This window comes from Chanodichthys erythropterus, chromosome 10 (assembly GCF_024489055.1).
Source record: "Chanodichthys erythropterus isolate Z2021 chromosome 10, ASM2448905v1, whole genome shotgun sequence".
Classification (NCBI taxonomy): Eukaryota; Metazoa; Chordata; class Actinopteri; order Cypriniformes; family Xenocyprididae; genus Chanodichthys; species Chanodichthys erythropterus.
The window spans coordinates 40,830,167-40,843,433 of NC_090230.1; the positions used below are offsets into that span (position 1 = coordinate 40,830,167).

Here is a 13,267-nt window from a genome sequence, read left to right on the forward strand (position 1 = left end):
ACTTCCGCCCTCAGGCTGTTAGTCTGGCACTGTCGTCCTCAGACTGTCATGACGTATGGTTCTGTGGTTCTGCAGTTAGTCCTATCTCGATTTTCCCCCTGATTTACAGTCTGAACAAGTTGACGCTAGTTGACAAAAGTCAGAGCTAGTCGGCAGATTTGAGCTAGTCTACAGATTCCATGGAAAATCGCATAGTATATCATGGTCATAGACTGATTTTTTAGCTTCAGATTTCGATTCCATCCAGTCGGAGGATATCAAACATGTTTGATATTTTGAGCCGATTTTAGAACACACATTAGTGTACTATATGTGTTGTTGATCTATATACAGTACACGATACAGTCATACGCTGCCCAAGCAATGCAAATCAAGGGTGCAAAGTCACAAAGATCGAGACAAAAAAATATGAGACTACTGTATAAAATCAGGTAATAAGGAAAAACTTACCTCATTCAGCGCACGAATCACAAGCTTGGCGCTTGATGAGTAATCATGTTGAGACACTAAAATATACTGCTTACAGCCGCTAGATGGAGCCGCGCCTGCGAGATCGCACATGACATTCATGAATGAGAAAATGCAGAATCTGCCGTTTTAGTATTTGTTTGCGGCAGTTTCGTCACATAGTCACGTCGCTCCCGAGTTGAAAAATACGGAAATTCTTTTTCATAACGCAATAAAAAAAAATCACTGAAGAATAAGTGGAGCTCCACCATGATAGAAAAATTGCTTCAGTAAGTACTGTACTGTTAGCTTTGTCTTGAGAGTTAGCAAACCACTTTCTGCGGTAAATCCGGATTCATTCATTATTAAATATGTTAATATTCATCACTATTATACATTTACGCTTTATCCTGGATATGTAGCTGAATTAAAATGCCAGAAGAATTATTGATTATATTACATTAAATGTACATAGCAACTGATAATGATAATTGATTACATTATAGGTAACTTGGATAATCATAAAACTACACAATTTACCTCTAACTCCTGTTGTAATCTGTCCATACTGACTGTGTCTACCCACCCCTGTCTATCTCCAAAAGCATTTGCCTCGCATCTTCCACTACTCATCTCTTGCATTTGTTTCGCCTGTCTGTCATGCGTCTCCTAGCAACCAAGCATGTTTCTGTTTGTGTTCCGAACGATTTTAAAGTCTGGTAGTGTATGATGCCCGGCTTTTCTCTGTAACCATTTACAAAGTCGGCAAGAATATGATGCCTAGTGTTTTAAAAATCTGTTCAGATTTTAAAAATCGTGTAGTGTATTCCAGCCTTTAGTGGATTCATTATGTCGGACTCACCGCAGGTAACTCATAATCTGCAGTTGTTATTCCGGTCTCCTGACAAAAACATTGTATGCGGCGCCTGTGGAGTGTGGAAAGTTACTGGAGCGCGCAGCCGCACTCGTCTCTCACAAGAAATGTCACGGCAGTGATTGACAAGCCAGAGGGCCAATCGTTTACGCGATGATCACGTAAACAATTGGCTGATGTTTTTAAGGCCCTACCTCGTGCACAGATGATGTATATTAATATTATTACTTTCAGTGCACCTAATAAATAGTCTTTTATCAGTTAGTAAAGACAGTTTCAAGTAATATTGCAAAAATGTATAAAACAAAACATCCTCTGTAGCACCTTTAAAGGATTAGTTCACTTTCAAATTAAAATTTCCTGATAATTTACTCACCCCCATGTCATCCAAGATGTCCATGTCCTTCTTTTTTCAGTCAAAAAAGAAATTAAGTTTTTTGATGAAAACATTCCAGGATTTTTCTCCATATAGTGGAGAATAGTGGTCAAAACAAAGTCCCTTTAAGACAAGTCATTTCACTCGGCGGCCATCTTTGAAATGCCTCTCGGGCATCCTGGGCATCATGCAATCTCTTTGAATGGGGAAACATCAAATTCTCCAAAAATGTTCGCCAACCTTACGATTAAATTTCATATCTGAAATCACCAATGAAATCTAACAACAACCGGCTCATAAATTTAGTTTCTACACGCTCGAATCATGACAAAAAAAAACTACTTTTCAGGCTGGATCAAGCTAATGCGCATGCGCAGACCTAAACGCGTGTCTCTTCGGAGGCGCATCTGACTGTTTCTATAGAAACCGGTGATTCTAACGGCCGCTGAAGTGACGCGATGGCTTTACCAGTCGCCGAATGGCTCTTATTTAGAAGGCGGGACTTATTCCGCCATATTGCGCGTTACACTTTCTCCCATTCAAAACAATATGAGTGACACGTCTTGTGTTATTCTATAGTCTTTGGTCAAAATTACAGTTTCACTGCAGTTTCAAAGGGCTTTAAATGATACCAGACGACGAATAAGGGTCTTATCTAGCGAAACATTTGGTCATTTTCTGAAAAATAAGAAATTACATGTTTTAGCCATAGATGCTCGTCTTGAACTAGCGTCTATGGTTAAAACTTAGAATTCCGGCAGTGTAGACACTGCTAAGTGTTTTACTGCCCTCCACAGGTCAAAGTTAGAACTTAATTGTCATATACAATATGCTAGTGCAAGTATATAACAATGAGTTCAAACTTTGGCCTGTGGAGGGCAGTAATACACTTAGCAGCGTCTACACTGCTGGAATTCTAATAGAAAAGAAGAAGAGAGCTAGTTCAAGATGAGCTTCTATGGATAAAACATATATAATTTTTATTTATTTTTTTCAGTCATCTCAATGGGAAAATGTGTCCCAATTTACCCGAATTCACCTTACACAATAAACACCTTTAATTTGATTGTCATTCACGGTGCTTCATGGGATTGTAGTTCTTTCCCTTGTTGAAGCAGTTAAGTACTCAATCTTATACCCAGTGCTGGGTACATTACTTATAATTTATATTCCGTAATGGACTACAATTTGTGTTATAAAAATTGTAGTTAGCAACGTAATCTATGACATTGCACATTTTAGGTAATATAATCCGACTACTTTTTGATTACTTTTGACCTAACTCATTTACAAATATTTAATTTTTGAAAAATTGACTACATAATCCAGATTACATGTAGTCACTTACTACCCAGCACTGCTTATACCTTTGCCTTTTTTCTTCAAATCAAAGTTTTTTTGTGATTTAGATGGTTGGTTTGGTTTAGTTCATGGCTTATAACGCTTTCCACGACTTAAAAAAATCCTATGGGAAAAAATAAATGTGAAAAATACTTCCAGAACAACCACTAAAAAAGTAGACTGGGACTATGCTGGTTATGGAAAAACAATACAGACTGAATTGACTTTTCCAGACCTACCTTGGTAGATCATATTAAAAATAAATACCTCAAGAACAAAATCTTATGAGATAAATAAAACAGTAAATCATACAGTAGTAAATAAGGACACCTAAACAACAAAAGAGGTTGTGCGGTTCAGGATGGGAAGCGAAAATGATAACAATAGACTGATAAAAAAAAAAATGATATGATTCAGTTGGTTTTATCCGACCGGTGAGGAAGAAAGAAAAATGGACGGTGAGCTCAATCCTGTCTTCCAGATAGCCCGTGTATTGTGTGTGAAATGGAAGGAGAAACAAAAGAAAAGACGATAGACGAGAGTGCTAGAGGGGCCAGGAGATAGTGAGGAAGTCAGTGACATGAACAAAATGGTAGCCAAGGCAACTGAATTTCTCTCTTTTTTGTCTGTCTGTCTCTCTGGGGCTGTTCGTAACTCATGTATTATTTTTTTCTCGATGTATGCATCTTTGATTCTCTCTCTCTCACTCTCTGCATATACATCTACATTAGGACTATATCTGGCCACCAAATTGACACTCCGTCAACTCTAAAAGCATGAGAGGCTGAAAAAACAGGTGAGGAGGGGAAAGAGAGGTCATGCTGCATGTCTCTGTACACTCCAAACAAAGTGAATTTTTAAAAATCCTCCACAGCTTCAGGAGTATAGAAAGGTAGACAGTAATTAGCAGAAGGTTGTAGCTCCACATTGCTAATTGCTATTCACAGGAGAATTATGTCTAATCAAGATTTAAGCTATAGATCTGTTTATGGGATGTTTTGCACGTTTTGTTTTGTTGAAAGGCCAAACCAGACATTATCCAAAGTGCAAAAACACCCATAGTCTCTCTTTCTCTCTCTCTCTCACACACACAGACACAAACATCAAGAATTCACGTATTTGATATTTTATTTATTAATGACCTTATTGCTGTGCTTGGATTGTCAGAACTACAGAAAGTGATTGCTTTTTGTTCATTTATGTTTTTGGAATTCAATCTGCCAAGCTTCCTCTGAGGCCGTGTGCATATCTGCACTGAATCTCTGAAAGAGAGTGAAAGATTTAGATGCCAACTGAAAAAAAAAAACAAGACTGGACAGCATGAAGGCATCATAAAATGATGATATGGTCACCATATCCTTGTCTATGTCAGCGCTGTATCATGCCTGCAGAGCAGTGGTCGATTAATATGGAATTTTCAAAGGCAGATGCTAATGCAGACATCTAGAGCGCAGGGTGGGGGATGCCTGATATATGTATAAAATTATACAAATTAATGATGACAAGTGAGACTTTCACAAAAATGCTCTAATTTAATGGACGTTTATAAAATATTTAATCAAAAAATCCACTCAAATATTAGAAAGTATTTAGAAATATTAGAAAAGGTTTTTTTTTTTTTTTTTGAAAGACAACATCATTACTTCAGTCTTCAGTGTCACATAATCCTTCAGAAATCATTCTAATATGCTGAGTTGGTGCTCAAGAAACATTTCTTAAAGGGTAAGATCGCCCAAAAATGAAAATTCTGTCATTTATTACTTACCCTCATGCCGTTCCACACCCGTAAGACCGATTCATGTGAGTACAGTGATTCAGTATTAATATTATAAAGCGACGAGAATATTTTTGGTGCACCAAAAAAACGAAACAACGACTTTGATACAATTTAGTGATGGCCGATTTCAAAGCACTGTTTCATAAGCATCGGAGCATAAATGAATCAGTGTATCGAATCTTGATTCAGACCGCGTATCACGTGACTTTGGCGCTCTGAACAGCAGATTCGACACACTGATTCATCTGTGCTCTGAAGCTTCCTGAAGCAGTGTTTTGAAATCGTCCATCACTAAATAAGTCGTTATTTTGTTTTTTTGGCGCTCCAAAAATATTCTCGTCGCTTTATAATATTAATATTGAACCACTGTACTCACATGAACCGATTTAAATATGTTTTTAGTAACTTTATGGATCTTGAGAGAGGAAGTGTCATTGCTCCCTATGGAGGCCTCACTGAGCCATCGGATTTAAACTAAAATGTCCTAATTTGTGTTCTGAAGATGAACGAAGGTCTTACGGGTGTGGAACGGCATGAGGGTAAGTAATAAATGACAGAATTTTCATTTTTGGGTGAACTAACCCTTTCATACCATCAATGTTTAAAATAGTTGTTCTGCTTAACATTTTTGTGACATTTCTTCAGGATTTTTTGATAGTTTTTTTTTTTTTTTTGTATGGGATATAGGATAGTATTAAGTATTAAGAATCTCATAAAAACTGCATATTCGGACATTCTACTTATTTTAACCTACTGCATTTGCATACTATGTAGTAGACAAGTAGCCTACGCATAACACATTCAGTGCTTTGTCCAATCAAATTTAGAGTTCGAAAATCTTGTAAAATAAATAGCTAAATAAATAAAACCGCACCGTCTAAAATCACTCTTGAAGGGAGATGCAGAAGGGATAGCTTGTCGTCTACAATGTTTATGAAATCTGACCTTCTTTGGTATAAAGACATGCCATTGCGTTTTTGCTCCCTAATGATGATGTATGGCCCGCAGTGAGTGTTCTCTGCCTTCAATACTTCTGTGTGTAAAGACGTGTTATTCAAATGGCGTGGATCAATAGTTCCTTTGGGACTCTCTCGGCTTCTGCAGACCCGAGAGAAAACACAATCACTGCTAATTACTGGCAATGTTATTCATAAGCAATTGAATAGTTCTGTGACCTCTAAGTTTTTTGTTTGTTAGTATTACTCCAAACGCACCTGCACTCAGGACGCCAAACATCAAATGCTAGTATGCTACTGTGTCTGTACAGTCTATGGTCTGTGGTGCATCCATACTGCCATCTGGTGGTAAGCCGTGATAGGATTTTCTTTTTCTTCAGCCTGTGCGATTCATTTTAGTTAGTTCGATTTACAGTTCAGTGTTTTAAGAAAGTTATATTTATGCTATATTTTGGACATGCCTATTGGAATGACAAACAAGGCAGAATAAAAAATATGTTCAAACCAAATAAAAAACCTGAAAACAGTAAACAGTACTGCATTGAGGTTTTATTTTTCACATTTCCAAATGATTGGAACTCCAATCACCCTGTTACTGTTCAAAAACTACTTTGGAGCCACAACATATCGCCCTCCTCCTGCCATTGAGCTCAAGTCGAACCCACAGTTCCCAACAGCACTGAACAAGCCAGCTGATTAAACCAGCTTGCAATGATATTTCAAGCAAAATATTGATATGAGGAGGAAATGAACTGAGCATAAAAGCAGATTAACCTGTCCATAAGCCTCGTTTCTGTACAAAATATACAACCAGAATCGTATCTACACATTTATACACAAACACACACAAATGTACAGCTTTTTGAATAGAATAGACATGCTTCTCAGAAGCAGTGAAATGAATTCATGTCCTAGACATTGTAGAGTGTGACACAGCAACATATAACAATGACAGCAATAATAATAATAATAATAATAATGCATACTTGCAACAATCATTAGCATTACCTGTATTATTTACAACTTTGATTTTTAATCTTAAATCATATTGCATTGTCAGAAGAGCACAGTACTGGTGCATTTATCGTGAAAATACATTATTGCTTACCTGCGAATGAAATCAAGGACTATTGTAACGATAAACAACATATTTCTTCAAACAGAACTTAGAAATAATATGGGCTTGTCAGTAAATACTTCACATCAATACATCACCAGGATACAATCTTAGTTTAAAAATATAGTCACTGTAACACTAGCTTCAGTCAAATGAGGATAGAACACCTAAATACAGAGTTTAAATAATGTTTAGACAATAACGTACCTAAATTTGGTTTGAGAATGCAGTACTTAAGGTTGAAGTGCTTGGTAAAACTAAACCAGACCTGCTGTGTTTTGATTAGCATGAGGTGGCTTGTCATCCACATCTGTTTGTTGTAAGCGAAGCTCTGAAGGTGCTAGTTAAAGCTGTCTGCTGTGGTAAAGACTGGACAACAGGAAGCAGCGTTATGACTTTTTTTTCTTTTTACAGACATGGCTTCATGGCTACGCTGGAGTCTGTCTCTGTCACTTTCTCTGTCCATCTTTTCAATCACATGCCCCCAAACACACAACAAATGCCATTTCAAAAGTGGCAGTTTTGAACAGCTGCATAAATTCATATGAAATAAACAGACTACATTAAATGCCCTATAAGGGGTAAAACACTCTAAAATGAATCCCAATGATCCACAGTCTATTAAACCAACAGGACATGGCAGTTTGATGTTGTTCAGGGGCTAGAAACACAAAAAAAACCTTTCCATTTGCTCGTCTTCTTTCGTGAATCTCTCCAAGTTCGTTCTCTGTGACCATCTGCCCTGACGGTGAACTACATCCCGCTTCCCTCATGTCTGACTCCACGTAGCCCTGCTCAGATTTTGGTCTCTGGGCCCTCAGGATCCAAAGCCTGGAAGGAGTTGCGGATGTGAGTGACCTCGCTAGCGCAGAGATGGCCAAAAGCTTTGTTGTACCACTCTGGAGACTTTCCTCTGGAACAGCAAGCAAATATACAGCATTTAGTGAAGCATTCAAGTGTAATTTTTAGGACAATTAAGAGTTATGTACTGCCTTCATTACACATGGATTGAGGAAGCACTTCACAACAAGGAATTTCTAATGAACCAGAAGAATAATTCTGTTCAAATTAAACAAACAGTATAAAAACAATTACAACCATGTCTGCTATATTAAAGAACAAATCACATGTGATAATAAAAAAAAAAAAATCATGACAACTAGGGAGATTTTTTTGCATAAAATATATATTATCACATGTGAAAAAAATGTGTGGTTCGTAATAACTTTGCAAATGTATTAAAAAGAAAAAATGTATATATATTTTGCTCACAAAGGCTGCATTTAAAAAAAAAAATACAGTAAAAACAGTAATATTGTGTAGTACTATTTTACTTAACTGTTTTTTATTTGAATGTTTTAAAATTATTCCTGTGATGGTAAAGCTGAATTTTCAGCATCATTACTCCAGGTTTCAGTGTCACATGATCCTTCAGAATTCATTCTAATATACTCACTTGGCCGTTTCTTATTATTATCAAAGTTGAAAATAGTTGTGCTGAATAATTTTTTTGTGGAAACCCTGATACATTTTTGTAGGATTCTTTAATGAATATGAAGTTCAAAAGAACAGCATTTATTTGAAAAATACATCTTTTATAACATTATAAATGTCTTTACTGTCACATTTGATGTGTCCTTACTATCATTCATCTTTCTTTACCATCAAACATGTGAACGGTAGTGTATACTTTAAGTGTTGTCTTTAATACACTTACTTCAGATCAACTCTGCATATATGTGTGAGTCTGGACTTGCCAGAGCCACATGGTTCAAGCAGATACTGTGATTCCAGAACTACCCCTCTCACTCCAGCCAGCTGTGGGCTTTCCTCATGGTCGATCGACACCGACACCAGTACACACACCCCTCTTGGCATATCTGTCCTCCATGTCCTAAACAGAAAAGAAAACAACACCAATATAATTCACAGCAAAAGCTCTGTTAGTGTGTCTGACATCCCTGACACAGACAGAAGAGATGTAGGTGTCAATCTGCCAAGTGCAAATTTGATTATCAAATAAAATGCAATATTCCAGCTGAATATTTTGCTTCGTTTAGATTACTGTTTGCATCTCACAAAATCCAATTTGTCAAAAACTTATCTTACAGTGGTATTCTGGGCATGACCTGAGTGGTCAAATTTGCTTAGTTCAAAGCATTTTATGTTGACCTAACAGTAGTGTGCTCAGTGAGTCTCCGTCAGTAATACTCCATGAATGCCCAGCTGTTCAGCAGGGGTATGCTAGACCTTTTTACGACCTTGAGAATCACAAGAACTGTGTGATGCACGAAAAGCTCTTGATACACATGCTCAAATGAAGCACATGCCTTTCTTGCAGCCTTAATGGTGTAATCAGTTCAGCTCATTCAGATATTTGCTAATGGGATCAAACAGTAAACAATAAGCAGGATTTGTTTTTGTACTCACCTGAGCACCACAAAGTCTCTGTTGGGGTGAGGGGCCATGCTGTTCAGCTCATACTGATACACCTCTGTCTGCTTGTCCAGAGTTTCTAGAACCTTCCACTGTAGCAGGCTACTGTCCCACAGGTGGCGCTCTCGCAGTATACGGTTCAGCACCACCGATGGAGGAGCTTCCACCTCTGCAGACACACGCCAGCGTCTCAACGGGGTCCCGTCTCCCACCTGTGAGAGACAACAGACTTCCCTCAGACTTTTATTTATTTTACGGAGTTTTGGTGTTTTATTGGATAGGACAGTCACAGCAGACAGGAAATTGGGGGTGGGAAATGACACAAGCCAGTTTCTAATTTAGGTCACCCATAAATGCAACCATGCACTACTTTCCATGTTATGTATCTAACATTATTTGTCCAAACTCAGATCAGATATACACCATGGTCTGTCTGAATACTTGATTCTGATTGGCTGGAAGGTGTGTACTAAAACCATTTAATGCACAGGTAGTTCTAAGTCAGTTTAATCACCCATTTATATGAATGAGTTTTTTTTATTGAAACACACACACACACACATCACTCACACAAAGAGAGCGAAGATCGCGCTGCGCACACACAGAACCATTCAGAAGCACAGAAACCTATCAATGCTGCCCCACGACTTTTATTAATAAAATAGCTTCTCTATTGAATCACTACATTATATTTCTCAGCAACGAGGGGATTACATTGCTATTCTGTAGTAATTATAGGTGCCCTAGAATCAAAAATTGAATTTACCTTGGCATAGTTGAATAACAAGAGTTCAGTACATTGAAAAGGCATACAGTGAGTTTCAAACTCCATTGTTTCCTTTTCTTATGTAAATCTCATTTGTTTAAAAGACCTCCGGAAAACAGGCGAATCTCAACATAACACCGACTTGTTACGTAACAGTCGGGATCATTAATATGTACACCCCCAAATTTGCATATGCCAGCTCATGTTCAAGGCATTACACAAGGGCAGCCAGTATTAATGTCTGGATCTGTGCACAGCTGAATCAACAGACTAGGTAAGCAAGCAAGGACAATAGCGAAAAATGGCAGATGGAGCAATAATAACGGACATGATCCACGATTACATGATATTTTTAGTGATATTTGTAAATTGTCTTTCTAAATGTTTCATTAGCATGTTGCTAATGTACTGTTAAATGTGGTTAAAGTTACCATCGTTTATTACTGTATTCGTGGAGACAAGAGAGCCGTCGCTATTTTCATTATTAAACACTTGCAGTCTGCATAATTCATAAACACAACTTCATTCTTTATAAATCTCTCCAACAGTGTCTAATGTTAGCTTTAGCCACAGAGCACAGCCTCAAACTCATTCAGAATCAAATGTAAACATCCAAATAAATACTATACTCACATGATCCGATCCATGCATGCAGTATGCGTGACGAACATCTTGTAAAGATCCATTTGAGGGTTATATTAGCTGTGTGAACCTTTTGTTTATGCACTGTATATAGAGTCCAGAGCTCTGGGGGCAGGGAGCGTGAGATTTAAAGGGGCCGCGCGTTGAATCGGGGCATAGTTAACGATGCCCCAAATTAGGCAGTTAAAAAAATTCATAAAAAACAAATCTATGGGGTATTTTGAGCTGAAACTTCACAGACACATTCAGAGGACACCTTAGACTTATATTACATCTTGTGAAAGAACGTTCTAGGGCACCTTTAAACTCACAGCTTTGTTGTTAATAGAGAGATATGCTAAACAGACGCAGGTACGCATCTCATCTCTCTCTCCTTCAATAACTAATTCAAATAAATGCAATAATTTATTCATTCAAATAAATGTAATATTACGCCCTACTTTATCTCCATCTCATTCAAAGCAGGCAGAATGGTAGATCTAATGAGTCGTAACTGATGAAAATAGTCAATTTTACCCTTCCGGTCAAATATTGTGCTGCAAATATCAATAACCGCTTAAAGTTGTCATTGTTGGCAAATTACCATGGTATAAGCTTGATAATCCACGGCTAGCTGCACATTAAACGATTTTAATGCACTTCTTTGTCGAAATTAATTCATGTTTTAATTTATAGTATTTTTATGAAAGTAATACTGGATATTATTACAAAAGTAAATATTCAAAGCATATTCCATATAACATGAATGAATGAAAGTATACATACATACTGTACATAAATCTATATCTAATATTTGTTATTACCTTTTTGAATGATAGCTCAATACTGTCAATGTTTGATCTGGCCACCCAGCCCTTGGTCTTGTCTTTGGCCTCTTTTGTCAAATTCTGTATCAGGCTCTCCAGATAAGAGCGATATGTGCTGTCCTCCTCTTCTTCCTCTTCCTCGTCCTGTTGCGAGTGTTTTTTACAGAGCTCGTCTAAAGAGGGCGCCAGCAGCTCAGCTTCCATGTATGAGTTCCTGGACTGGGAGAACATCTCCTGAGGAATCTGCACATACCACATTGAAAGAAAAAAAAAAAAAACATTTCAAAAGAAGTCTCCTTTTGTCCTCCAACTCTGACATTAAAATAAATAAATAATTGTGGTCAGCAAGATTTTTTAATGTTTTTGAAAGTCTCTTATACGCACCAAGGTCAAAAATAAAGTAAAAACAGTATTATTATGAAATATTATTACAATTGACCATATGCACGGTTACTTCCTGGTTTTCATTTAACCAGTTTGGGCATTCCGGTGAACTGTTCGCTGTTATTCCGTACTCACTGAACATCGACACAAAACCATCAATGGTTGACTTTTAAGTTATCACCTAATTTGCCAATAAACCAGTTTTATTGATTGCAATAAAGACAAAGCTAATTGGGAATGACTGAATAATAAATGTAACGTGTCTGTAATTGGACATGCACACGCAACATTTTTCCAACACTTTAAATGTTATTTTTAACGTGATGACCAAAAACATATTTCTGAAATTGTCCCCATTTATAGATGTCCCCATTTCAAGATGTAGGAAATCCAACATTTGATAGAAAACACTTTTTATTTAAAACAAACAAACAAACAAACAAAAAATATTAATTACTACTATAACCAGCAGATGGCGGCAGAGGAGCACTTATTTAGCCAAAACACACATTTTATTCAATGAATCTAACTAAGCGCACAATAAATCTTTAATTTACAGTGTGTTGATGGATTTTTCACACAAAAGAGTAAAATGCGTGAAATGGTCGAATTGAATTTTGTATAGGGGGAACACCGAGACACGTCTTTTTTATGTAGTCTTACATTTGAATAACTAAATTAACGTTTAAGTGACTATATTCTGATTATAATATAAGTATTATACTTTTAATGCTGTTAAAGCTACCTCAGGACATTGAAGATACCGACAAACCAACAAGTCACATTTCACTGGAAGTCTCAGCTTTTTTTTTTTCAGGCTTATCTGATGAATAGAAAGTTCAAAGTTTACAGCATTTATTTGAAACAAAATCTTTTCCAACAATGTAAACGTTTTTACTGTCACTTTTAAACACATTTAATGCATCCTTTAATAAAGGTATTAATTTCTTTAAAAAAAAAAGTTTTACAGATCCCAAACTTTTAAATGGTAGTGTATTCAAGGGAAAACCATAATGAAATGATTACAATGGTCAGCTAAACATTTTGTACTTGTTCTCCACACAGTTTTACATAGACAACCATGAATTCTCATTGCACACATACCTCATTGCAATCATGACAGAACAAGTATCTCGTACCTCAAATAGCTGATTGCATTCAGCAATCATGTGCGCAAGCCCCTGAGTGGCCGCAAGGTTCTCATTCAGGTCCTTTTGGTCTGGCCTCCCAGTGGCATACTTCTTCTGAATAGACCTGAATGCAATAAAAGACATCGTGTGCATGAGCTTCCATGTGATCCATAATATTATATGGCTGTAAGCATATAAAACAAACTATTAAGCCA

General features: G+C 37.0%; 1 protein-coding gene across 8 annotated transcripts in view; it reads right to left on the bottom strand.

Annotated features, from left to right (window-relative positions):
* Positions 1-6,288: 6,288 nt before the first annotated feature.
* The window catches only part of stard13a (StAR related lipid transfer domain containing 13a), an 80,730-nt gene continuing 73,751 nt past the window's right edge, over positions 6,289-13,267 (bottom strand). For 6 of the 8 annotated variants that reach the window (XM_067397740.1, XM_067397737.1, XM_067397742.1 and 3 more), the window contains 6 exons: positions 13,062-13,176; positions 12,668-12,745; positions 11,536-11,781; positions 9,319-9,536; positions 8,606-8,782; positions 6,289-7,801 (listed from right to left, as the gene is read on the bottom strand). In XM_067397740.1, the coding sequence (XP_067253841.1) occupies positions 7,684-7,801; positions 8,606-8,782; positions 9,319-9,536; positions 11,536-11,781; positions 12,668-12,745; positions 13,062-13,176 (952 nt within the window). In that variant the 3' untranslated portion in view covers positions 6,289-7,683. The remainder of the gene's footprint in view (positions 7,802-8,605; positions 8,783-9,318; positions 9,537-11,535; positions 11,782-12,667; positions 12,746-13,061; positions 13,177-13,267) is intronic. The other 2 variants (XM_067397738.1, XM_067397736.1) reach the window with 1 other exon arrangement.